Below are 12,549 nucleotides of genomic sequence, written 5' to 3'. Positions count from 1 at the left end.
TTGACTGTCATGGGGGGGGGGGGGGGGGGGGAGAGTAGGCTGCCTTGATTCTAGTCATGCTCTTTTTCATCACGTATAAGAAGCGTGATCATTTAAACTTCTAAGAAAATCTTTTCCTTTTCTAAGGAATTTGAAACCATTTCCCTGACTTAGAACTACAGATGTTCACTAAGATCCCAGTACACCTGAGTTCATTTGACATGACCAGGTTCCACCATGATGTTTAGCCTGGTGGAGGCTATAATCCTAACTCATGGATTTTGCTAGTGTCAGCTGAGCTTGCGGTGGAAAGTTCACTAATATCAAGAAGAATTTTACCACTTGCATCTGGCCACGGGTTTACAAACCACCCCTACCCATTATGCAGCAAATGTTCTCAATACAGTGATTTAGTTGCTGAGGAACAGGTATTCCACCAGAAACTGAGGGGCTTTGCTTCTGGAAAAGTACATAGGTTCAATGCAGCTTTTTGAGCATCTCCACTGGCAATGCAACGTGTAATTATTTTTTCATCCCATTATGCGGCATAAGATTTCAGCCTATGTGAGTCAGACAGTAAGAGTATTGAGTATAGGAGTTGGGAGATCATATTATAGTTTACATGACATTGGTGATGCCATGTTTAAAGTGTTGTGTTCCGTCTTGGCCACCCTGTTATAGGAGAGATGTTTTTAAGCTGGAAGGTAGGCAGCCGTGATTTATGATGATGTTGTCAGGACCCGAGGGCCTGAGCTATAGGGGGAGTTCGTACAGACTAGAACTTTATCCCTTGGAGCACAGAAGGATGGGTGATCCTATAGAGGTGTATAAGATCATAAGAGGAATGGATAGGGTAAATGCACAGTCTTTTGCCCAAAGTAGGGGAATTGAGAACTAGAGGACATAGGTTTAATGTGTGAAAGCACATATGAAAATTTTTAAACTGAGATATTGATCAATTGGAGAAACTCTAGGTCATAGGAGAATAGGTGAACAAGATTTATTCTGAGTCACAAGAAGTTTTGGATGAACTCTGGTTTATGCAGATATCCAGTGAAGTCTAAAGGTAGTAACAGCATTAAAGACAATTCCCGAAGTAAATGAGTTTGAAGCAGTGAGATCATTTGAGGAATGCCACTGAAATAAATACTCTTAGTGATGACATAGATATGTGATCTAATGTGCCTCTCTAATTCAAATATGCAATGTCAAAGTGCCAAACATTGTTTCATTAGTTGCTAACAAGGAGAATGAATTTGAAAGTGACAGAAGAGGATTTGTACCGGAGATTGGAAATGATAGGTTTGGCATTCTCAATATTTACTTTGGTTTAGTTTATTGTCACGTGTACCGAGGTACAGTGAAAAGCATTTGTTGCGTGCCCTCCAGTCAGCGGAAAGACAATACATGATTACAATCAAGCCATTTACAGTGTATACTGTAGATACACGATAAGGGAATAACGTTTTGTGCAAGGTAAAGCCAGTAAAGTCCGATCAAAGATAGGCCAAGCGTTACCAATGAGGTAGACAATAGTTCAGGACTACTATCATTCAATATCAGGCCGGATCTCACTGGCTCTTGAATCTACCAGCTGGCATTTAGCCATTTAAATAGTACTAAGGCCCAGACCTGCTGATGGATTTGGGACAATGAATCAGTCAACTCACTCTACTATTTGATTCTTAATGACATGAACTAGGGGATGGTTTCGGGGTGAGGGTGGGGGGAGGGGGTCCAGGGAGGTTGTGGCAGAGTATAACTGCCTGGCGAAGCCCTGTTTTGCAGAGGATGTCCAGGATTTGCATTGGGGAATCATCTGTGGTGCAGGTCAGAGCCCCTTGGGATTTCTAAGGAGAATGTAGGACAGTGAGTGCGAGGCAAATGAAGATGAAAGTAAATTTTTCATTTAAAAAAAGTAATAGCTTTAACTTATTTAGCATGATTTCATAGTTTTCTTATTATTTGTATTGTTCGAGTTGGTTTGAAAGTTATTGAGTGATTCGCACCTTTGCAACTTAGCAATGCTTGGAGCAATGCTTTGCCTACTTCAAAGCCTTAGGGGCTGTTCCCATTACGTGGCAACCTCAGTGTGCCACAGGGGGCCCTGCTGCCATCCATATCATCACCAGTTTCCTCAAGTCCTTCATGGTTGCTAGGACCAGGGAAGTTAAGTGGCAGAATGACTTGACTGATTCAGCATTTATCCCTGGAGTCTAGGACATGCCAAGGGAGCAAGACTCAGACTATGTATCAAGATGATGGGGGAATAAAGGAGGAATTTTGGGCAGGGGTCCTGGGTCCTGGCAACACTGGAGAAAATCTTTGCTTGGGCATTACAAAGTCCGCCAATTAAAGACCATGAAGAGGTCAGGGAAGGTGATGGTGAGATACCATATCACAAGGTTCAGGTGGGAATTGATGCCTGTCCTCTGAAAGATATTGGTGAGAGCATGGCATATGAGAAATAGGGGAGCCAAGAATAAATAGTTGAGGGGCATCTGTGGTAAAGATGCCAGCGTGGAAAGGAAAGCCATTGCTTGTGATTCTCTTGATATCTTTAGAAGTGTAAGAATGGGACCAGCTGAGTGTAGTGTAGTATCACTCAGCCAGATGAGGGTGGAGAGTTGTTGGCCAGGAAGATAATTCCAACTACGTCAAAAGTTGCCAACAGCGAATGCAGCGCCGGAGACTCAGGTTTGATCCTGACTACGGGTGCTGCACTGTAAGGAGTTTGTACGTTCTCCCCGTGACCTGCGTGGGTTTTCTCCGAGATCTTCGGTTTCCTCCCACACTCCAAAGACGTACAGGTATGTAGGTTAATTGGCTGGGTAAATGTAAAAATTGTCCCTAGTGGGTGTAGGATAGTGTTAATGTGCGGGGATCACTGGGCGGCACGGACTTGGAGGGCCGAAAAGGCCTGTTTCCGGCTGTATATATATGATATGATATGATATGATAATAGATAGCTTTAGAGAGAAGATGCACAGCATTAATCGCATCCTGTTGACGACAATCTGAAATGACTGACACATAGCAAGAGAAACTGTTGGAGTACAGGTCGTTTGAACAACAATGGGCACAGCTTTATTGTATAGCATCAGGCATGCAGAAGGCAAAGTGCACAGGATTCTTACTCAATGGTTCCTGCTGTATATTGTTGCCTGTTTACATTTACAAAGTGAATCAACTGTTTCTGGCACGGATGGATCGTTATTTTGGAATGATGGTGTGGGTAAAATTCATTCAAGATACAATATCATCAATGTGGTGCAGCAGTAGAGTTGCTGCCTTGTAGCTCCAAAGTTCCGGGTTTGATCCTAACTACAGGTGCTGTCTGTATGGAGTTTGTACGTTCTCCCTGTGACTGCGTGGGTTTTCTCTGGGTGCTTCAGTTTCCTCCTATATTCCAAAGATGTGCAGGTTTGTAGTGTCCCTAGTGTGTAGGACAGAACTTGTGTGAGTAGGTGATCACCTATCGGCCTGGAATTTGTGGGCTGAAGGGCCTGTTTCCATGCTGTATCTCTAAACTAAGCTAAACCAAACAAAATAATTGAATTTACAGCGTCATTCGAGAGAACTGTATGTGAGATATGTAAAGAGATGTCCCCTAAAGCTTCAGCATGTTTACAGTTTTTGTTTTATTTCTTATAGGCAAATACATCACATTTATTTTAGATCCATTCCTTCACCAGTTTGTTCATCTTAACAAGCAATTAGATTTTGAAGAATTTTCAACAATGCTGTCAGCAAAAGTTTTTGGTCACCCTCCATTAAATGACCCCAGGATTCCAGTATCCAATGAAGAGATACACAAGTTGTTTTCCCACTTGCTGGGGGATGAGTTAAATATTTTACATAGAAGCACAACAGAAAATCTTAAGAACATTCTGAGACGTGAACAGATGAGATCAGCAGAATGGAAAATCGATTGCATGTATGACTTTTGCTGCCGTATTATCATTGAAGCAACCTACGTATCTCTGTATGGAAGTGCTCCAACGAATGAACAAAAACGAATTACTGAACTAAAGGAGAAGTTTGTTCAGTTTGACAACAATTTTCCCTACCTAGTTGCAAGGATTCCCATTGAACTTCTCGGCAATACAAAAAGAATTCGCAAGGAGCTTGTTAGTTATTTTACATCAAAGGAATTGGATCAACGGCTAAACCTAGCAAAATTAATACAAGCCAGAAAGGACTTGCTTGACAGTTATTCATATCTTCAGGATGATCAAAAAGCAGGTAAGGAAAGAGATGAACAAAACTGTTCTTTCAGCTCTGAGTCTCCAAATTTACCAACAAACCCCTAAAATGCCTTGTGAAAGTCTTCAGATTATATAGAAAACATGCTTGATAAGAATTATGGCTCCACATTTTGTTGGAATCATTGTCAAAGTGAATTTGAATGCAGTGCCTTTGCTGTTGAAATCCAACATTAAATTTCCTGTCTAATGGATACAAGTAACTTTTCTAAAACATTATTGGTCCTGGGAATGAATCTTCACAGACTAATCAGTGCACAGCAGAATATTTCATAATTCAGCAATTTCTCTCAGAGAGATAATAAGGTTCCTAATGTTGAAAATGAGAATCCCACAGTGGGACAGATTTTCCAGAGGTAATAATGACACACAGTAGGGCTCCAGCATTGGTGTTGTGGACTGGCGACCTTGTCCCCTTATCCACCCTGACCTGTCTCAACACCCTGAACTCTTCTCAGTCCACAGTTGGTCTGTGTTGGTGTAAGCATATTCTGCATATCCTCCTCCACACCCTTCTCTCCAGTGTTAATATTTTACATACAGGGCAGCACGGTGGCGCAGCGGTAAAGTTGCTGCCTTACAGAGCTTGCAGCGCCAGAGACCCGGGTTCGATCCCGACTATGGATGCTGTCTGTACGCAGTTTGTACATTCTCCCCGTGACCGCGTGGGTTTTCTCCGAAAACTTCGGTTTCCTCCCACACTGCAAAGACGTACAGGTTTGTAGGTTAATCGGCTTGGCATAAATGTAAATTGTCCTGAGTGTGTGTAGTGTTAATGTGCAGGATTTGCTGGTCGGCGCAGACTTGGTGGGCCAAAGGGCCTGTTTCCGCACTGTATAACTAAACATACTAGGACCTCAGCCCCAATTCACAGCTGGGCTATGGTTTGACATGCTGTGCATTTACATTTATTCTGGGCTGGCTTGTCAGTTAACCAGGTGAAAATCATAACGAGGAAAGAGAGGCAATAAGGTGTCTAGACAGTGGAAAAGCTAACGGAAAAGAAAAGATTCATATGTGTGAGGTTTTTGTTTGGCCCTGCATTTGGAGGGGTGCATTTGTGTGCATTTTGGAGGAGAACCTTTTCTTCAAGTACCCAGATCCATTGTATTATTCAGACACACAAACAATCAGGAGAGGATAGCATATCTGTAAAAGAATCTATCCATTTATGACTCAAATTATTAACCAGAATTTTTTACACTGAAGGAAAATAAATTTAAGGTGCATATCCCACTCAATATTAATGACAAATACAGAAAATGGCAAACATTTTAAAATTTAGGTTAAAGCTAAAAAAAAATAACATTTTACGTTTAGAAGATAATTGTGTGACCTTGAATGTTTTTTATAATATTTGGAGTGAGTTGATATTGTAATATTTTTAGCCTGCAAAAGCCTTCTGAGATAATTGAATTCAACTTTTTGCTGATGTGGTAAAACAAGGCACTTATAGCTGATAATGAGGCAGATTTAACAGAGCTACATTTATCCCTCCCGCCTTCAATGTAACATTACTTTGAAACTGTCCTCATTAAGCAGAAAATTAGACTTCAGAAGCCTATTGGTCCTCATTAGCATTCACTGATCCTTGGCTGGGTCTTTGTCCTAACATCTTTTAATTAGCACACTGCAAATCTAATCAGTGTAATAAATGCTATTAATCTTCCTTTTCACTTATTTTCTCACAGCACATCATTTTGCCTTCCTGTGGGCTGCTGTTGGAAACACAGTTCCAGCTGTATTCTGGGCCCTGTATTATCTTGTGAAGAACCCAGAAGCCCTTGCTGCCGTGCGTGCTGAAATTGACCATGTGTTACTGGCAGCAAGTCAACGACCAAGCGCTGACTTCAACATCAACCTCAGCAAAGACAATTTAGACTGCATGGTGACCCTAGGTAACTCATTTTAATTTGGAAAGGGGAAATGGCAAGTGCAGTGCTGCTTGAAAAATGTGGAGCTCACAATAGAGGGCCGTTTTCACCAATCATAGATTATGCATGTTCTCACATACAGCGGAGACAGTTTAATTACTTGTACACATCAGTGGGTTCTGTGATCCTACTCTGCTAGTGAATGCAAGACAGAACTTGGGCTCTAAAAGTGTTGACCCTAATTCTCTCTTTTAAAGCAGCTCAACGCTGTGGGTGTGAGACTGCTTAATTAATGACAGATTCGCAATCAAGTGACTGGTTAAACTTTTCTTTCCGGTTGATAACTGTAGCAGTTCATTAAAATGTTATTTATTTTTTAATACAATTTTGAAAGACTTCACTTGGTCTTCATGTAGCAAACTAGTGTTAAATTAACTGTTCTTTTAATAAGCCAAAATTAATTGGGAACATTTCAGGTTCAAAGTTCCTCACCGCATAATGCTGCCTACAAATTGAATCACGAGTCCTGATTAAAAGATTTCATTAATCATGTTTAATGAATTCATTTTTTTAAGTACTGCTTAAGTTTATAACGGCCATAATTGATCATTTTTTAAAAGAAATGTAATACTTTATAAAAATCATGAAAACAAGTTAATGTTTTGAATCTTATATAGAATTAGTATCTGCAAAGCCTATTCCTTCAGTTGTTATTTCATTTGTTTTTGCTATTTTAATTTTCATTCTAATAATTGCTAACTTTTTGGATGATGACTCGATTTTTTTGAAAAAACAGCTCGATTATAATGAAGCACAATCTAAGTTAAAACCATCCAGTACACAATGTGTTAAATCTTTATATTGGATCTGACATCCATTTTGGGATGAGAAATGAAGACATATGATCCTTTTAATCTTGGGAGTCAGCAAAACGGAAAAAAATCCTCTAAGGAAATGCATGATCTCATTTGAGAACAGCAATCGCACCTTATCTGACACCAGTTTCACGTTTGCTTCAGGAAGCAGCGTAATTTCAAATGCCCAGCATTTTAGAATTGGGACACTCAAAAGCATTGTAATAGAGGCTGACTTCTGGATATCTTGATATTGTGGGGTTACTAAATCCAGTAACCTATCAATGTAACATTTTCTGATACCCTTCATGTTTCAAAGTGTCAATCTCGTTGCACTTTTATCTTTCAGAAACTTTTGAATTAAAACGCCACTCCACAATTGAAAATAAATCAAGGCTGCTACTTAAGTGCAACATTGCACTTACAAAAATCACAGTCCTAAGTTTGAGAAATTGAACTAATTTCCTAACTGTTTGTTTGAGTGGAAATAAGATGCTACATGACATATATTTGCAGTGAGCAGGATATCCAAGCAAATGATTCTCTCTTCACTACAAATACTTTATTCTGTACATTTGCTATTTTGGCGATGAAAACCGAAAATGCTGGGAATGCACAGTAGTTCAGACAGAGTCCATGGAAAGAGAAACAGGACCTTTCGTTAGAACTGGGAAAGAAAGAAAAGCAATGTTGTTTACATTGAAGGAGTGACTATTCTCTGCTACTGCAAACCAACTTGTTTTTCCCTCTCCCCTAATTCTGTTGAAGGGTCAGAGATCTGAGTGTTTCCAGCAATTTTTATTTTTATTTCAAATTTCCAGCAACTGCTGTTTTTTGATTTCCATTGATATACTTTGGGATCTGGTCTTATCCATATATAAATAAAGATGCAAAGTGCAGGAGTAACTCAGCGAGTCATGCAGCATTTCTGGAGAACGTAGATAGGTATTTGGTCGGGACCCTTCAGCAGGTTGTGGGCAAGGAATGTAGATGGAAGGGAAGGGGCAAAATAGGCGCAGGCCCAGGCGGGCCACAGGGAAGAGAGGAGGGATGAAGAAAGGTGGGTGGGGGAAGAAGGGGAGGGGGGATGTTGTGTAGTTACCTAAAATTGGAGAATCTGGATGCAGTAGATGAGATTAAAGGAGGTTGCTGTGCATCTCCTCTAAACTCATCTACTGCAAAAAGTTTTCCTGACATGGCCTCTTGTATATTGGCAAGATCAAGCATAGACTCAGCGATCACTTCACTAAGCACTTACGCTCGGTTCGCCAAAGCCTATTGGATCACCTGGTTGCTAACTATTTTAACTCCTCTTCCCATTCCCATACTGACCTTTGGATCCTGGGCCTCCTCCTTTGCTGGATTGAGGCCATAAGCAAACTACAGGAGCAGCACCTGTAAGCTACCCAAGCAGCACACGTGGGTAGCTTACAACCAATTGTGTGAAAATTGAATGTTTCCATTTTAAGAAAATCTACAAATCAGCCCCCCCTTCATTCCCGTATCTCTCCCCATTTATTCTCCCTCCCCCTCTCCCTTGTGAGGACTCGTACTTATTTCTCCTCTTCCCCTCTCCCTCCCCTTCTACCAACATTCCTTCCTCCAGCTTCACAATTTGCAACTCCTCAATCCTGTTGACCTTCTGTCTTTTAATCTTTGGCCTTTGTTCAACCACCTGCCTATCAAATATCTCCATCACCTGTATCCCGACCCGAAAAGTTGACATATGATGAGCGTTTTTTCGGCACTGGGACCAGTACTCGCTGGCGTTTAGAAGAATGAGGGGCGACCTCATTGAAACATACAGAATATTGAAAGGCTTGGATAGAATGGATGTGGAGAGGATGTTTCTACTAGTGGGAGAGTCTAGGACAAGAGGTCATAGCCTCAGAATTAAAGGACGTTCCTTCAGGAAGGAGATGAGGAGGAATTTCTTTAGTCAGAGGGTGGTGAATATGTGGAATTCTTTGCCACAGAAGGCTGTGGAGACCAAGTCAGTGGATATATTTAAGGCAGAGATAGATAAATTCTTGATTAGTACAGGTGTCAGAGGTTATGGGGAGAAGGCAGGAGAATGGGGTTAGGAGGGAAAGATAGATCAGCCATGATTGAATGGCGGAGTAGATTTGATGGGCCGAATTATCTAATTCTGCTCCTATCACTTATGATCTTTTGAAACGTCACTTATTCCTTTTCTCTAGAGATGAGGCTGCCTGACGCGCTGAGTTACTCCAGCATTTTGTGTCTATCTTTGGTGTAAACCAACATCTGCAGTTCCTTCCTACACATACCACCCATTACCTGTCAGGCTTTGTCCTGTCCTTCCTCTCTTTCAGCACACCCCTCTCCCCCCCCCCCCTCCATTCCCCCTGTCACAATGTCTGAAGAAGGGTCTGGACCCAAAATTTACCCATGTTCTCCAAAGATGATGCCTGATCCACTGATTTATTCCAGCACTTTGTGTCATCTTTTGTAAACCAGCATTTGTTTCCACATATTGGTTCACTTCAATTGAATTCAACCACACAGTGGATAAATTTGTAGTAATTTCTCATTTTCAGATCTCACCGGCAAGTAACTTTATCTGGCATAGACAGCTCCCAAGTGAAGATTGTGCCCATTGGACGATTGGCGCAGGCAATTATATGCCAAGTTTATCTTGATGCACCTGATATTTGTCTGGTGTCAGTGATACACCCAATGAATCCACTAGTTAAATACGGCATTACCTCTTGTACTGATGTAAATTGGAGATTTTGGATGCAGTCCATGGCCTCGCTCAACACTCACAGTAGTCACTGGGAGTACATTAATCGGTGTTCACTTTAAAGGGACACTCTGTTCACAGCAGGAGATCAGATTGGACAGGTTCACGATTCACTGCAGGCTGCATAAGCACCACCAATGTTCACTGAATGTGCTTAGACTAACAGGGAGTGTGTGTCTAGCATGAAGCTGCCACAAATCCCATTAAGTGGGACCTCAAGTTGTGATACCATGGCAGCTCTCCATTAACAACCTATTCCAGCTGATTATAGAAGTGTCCTCAGCAAAAGCAGCAGCCACACCAGAATCGATGATGGATAATATTTGCTCTAAATGAAAATGCATTTGAACAATGCTGATATGTTTAACATCATTATTCTGAAGAAGGGTTCCATTACCTGTCCATGCTCTCCAGAGATGCTGCCTGACCTGCTGAGTTGCTCCAGAACTTTGAATCTTTTTTTTTACAAACCAACATCTGCAGGTGATGTTTCGGGTGGGAACCCTTCTTCAGAATCTGAGTCTGAAGATAGGTTCTGACTCGAAACATCACCTATCCATGTTCTCCAGAGATGCTGCCTGACCCACTTTGTGCCAACAGTCTGAAGGTGGCTCATCTAGGGTAAGAGCTACTTGTGGGTCATCAGGACATCAGTATGGACTCAAAGGAAAAGGGATCAATTGCACAAGGGTCTCTGTGATGCAGCACTAGAACTATGAAACCCACATATATGTAGTGAAATGGGAGAACACTGAGCTGTATTATTTCAACTAAAAATATAGTCTTATTATTTGACTCTTTTCTACTAAAATGATGTTGAACATATAAGCATTGTTCTAGTGCATTTCATTTAGAGCAAATATTATCTTTAGACTTTAGGGATACAGCGCGGAAATAGGCCCTGTGGACCACCGAGTCCGTTCTGACCTGTGATCACCCTACACTAACACCCTACACTATCCAACATACTAGGGACAATTTTACAACTTACCAAAGCCAATTAACCTACAAACCTGTACATCTTTGGAGTGTGGAAGGAAAGCGGAGCACCCGGCAAAAATACGCGGTCACAAGAAGAACGTACAAACTCCATTTGGACAGCACCCGTAGTCAGGATCGAACCTGAGTCTCTGGTGCTGCAAGCACAATATGGCTGCAACTCTACTGCTGTGCCACCCTTAATGTCCTTATCCTTCATCGATTCTGTTGTGGCTGCTGCTGGCATTGCTGTAGACATTCACACTATTGGCCATGGCCAATAGAAAGAACATTGTAGGATGAGTGGCTGTGGGACACAGGTGAATATGCTGCCTGGAAGGTTGATGTGGGGAGTGAATTGTGAAAGGAGACATCAATGTGCTGAACCTGCCACCGGATGGTGTCCTGGGACTAGGGTGCGACAATCTGTGGGCACTCAACCTCCTGACGCAATGCAAACCCACTGACAGATTTTAAATCTCTAGTTTGGTCCCTGCTGTGTTCAATCTTCTCTCTGAAATCTGCACAAAGTGCAATTTAACCAGGACTATGTTCACACTGAAAGCAAGAATGAACGGGGGTTTGGAATGAGTGGGAAAACATGACTTTCCTCCTGCAGTAAAGAAAAAAGCGTCAAAGCACCATGTCTTGTCGCTGCTAATGGAGCATGATCTGCTCACGTGTGGCATCTCTCTGCTCTAACAGTTTCTTTATATGCAGTATTGCTTTACTACTGGGGTACCTTGAACTGCTCATGGTTTATTGGTTTATTATTATCACGTGTACCAAGATGCAGTGAAAACTTTTGTGTTGCGTAATATTCAGGCTAATCCTACCATACATAAATACATCAAAATTGTGCAGAGGAGAAAAGTAGGTTCAGTAAGTAACTGAGGTGGGTTCCCGTGCAGGTAGTAGAGATAATTTATCACTGTTAGATAGTCCTGGTCCAGGGATCAGGAACTTCTCAGAACTTTCATGGCCACTCAGAACAGTCATCTGCTCATAAATGGTGTTTCAATGTTTAATGTGGGTATTAAGCAGGGCAACAGTTAGAACTGCTGCCTCAAGGTCCTAACCTATAGTGTTGTCTGTGCAGAGTTTACACATTCCCCCTGTCAATAACACTGTGGGTTTTCACAGTCTGCTCCAGTTTTTTCCCACATCGCTTCGATGTGCTGCCGGTTAATTAACTCCTGCAAATCATGCATTCATTTACATTAGTGGCAAAGGGAATAAATGGGTATGTGTGAAAGAGTTGTTTGCAGGGCTCCAAGGAAATAGGAGAGGGGGAAAAGGGGACCAACTTTTGGAGATTGCTCCCTTGGGAGCCAACATGAACCCAGAGGGTTGTAAACAGGAAGACATCAAGCTGTTCCCATGTAGCACAGGTCAGACATCTATGTACATGATGACGAAAGTACACAGAAGCAGAAAGGTTTTGTATGGCTTCTGCTTGTGCCTTTACAGCCTGAACCAGCTGTGTGGTGGGACTGTTGCCCATATATAGCCAAGAAGTATGCCTGACAGGCAGAGCAGAGGACATTACCATTGGCTCTGCACAACCTCAAGTGGGGGCTGGTGAACGGACTCCTCTGAGCTCCCAGTCAGTCCTTACATTCTTTGCCTGGCAGCTCACTCCCAATCTCACTGTGTGTCTGCTTTATCTGTGTCATCCCATTTGTCGCCCGCATCTGACTCGGATGGGACAGTGGCGATTCATGGTCTCTGATGTACGTCTGCACCAGATTCCCTGCAGCTCAAGCAAGACTGCTGAAGCCTCATATCTCCCCCACAAACCCAATCTGTTCATCCCTCACAAACCCAATCTG

The 12,549-nt window shown here is 42.0% G+C and overlaps 1 protein-coding gene across 1 annotated transcript in view; it reads left to right on the top strand.

The window, feature by feature from the left end:
- The window catches only part of cyp7b1 (cytochrome P450, family 7, subfamily B, polypeptide 1), a 178,207-nt gene that overhangs the window by 138,813 nt on the left and 26,845 nt on the right, over positions 1 to 12,549 (top strand). Inside the window, exons 3-4 of the mRNA XM_078397462.1 lie at positions 3,634 to 4,224; positions 5,936 to 6,142. Coding sequence (XP_078253588.1) covers positions 3,634 to 4,224; positions 5,936 to 6,142 — 798 coding nt within the window. The remainder of the gene's footprint in view (positions 1 to 3,633; positions 4,225 to 5,935; positions 6,143 to 12,549) is intronic.

The sequence above is a fragment of the Rhinoraja longicauda genome, chromosome 4, assembly GCF_053455715.1.
Source record: "Rhinoraja longicauda isolate Sanriku21f chromosome 4, sRhiLon1.1, whole genome shotgun sequence".
Lineage (NCBI taxonomy): Eukaryota > Metazoa > Chordata > Chondrichthyes > Rajiformes > Arhynchobatidae > Rhinoraja > Rhinoraja longicauda.
Note: the sequence above shows the minus strand (reverse complement) of the source record. Positions and strands in the feature narration are given on the sequence as shown.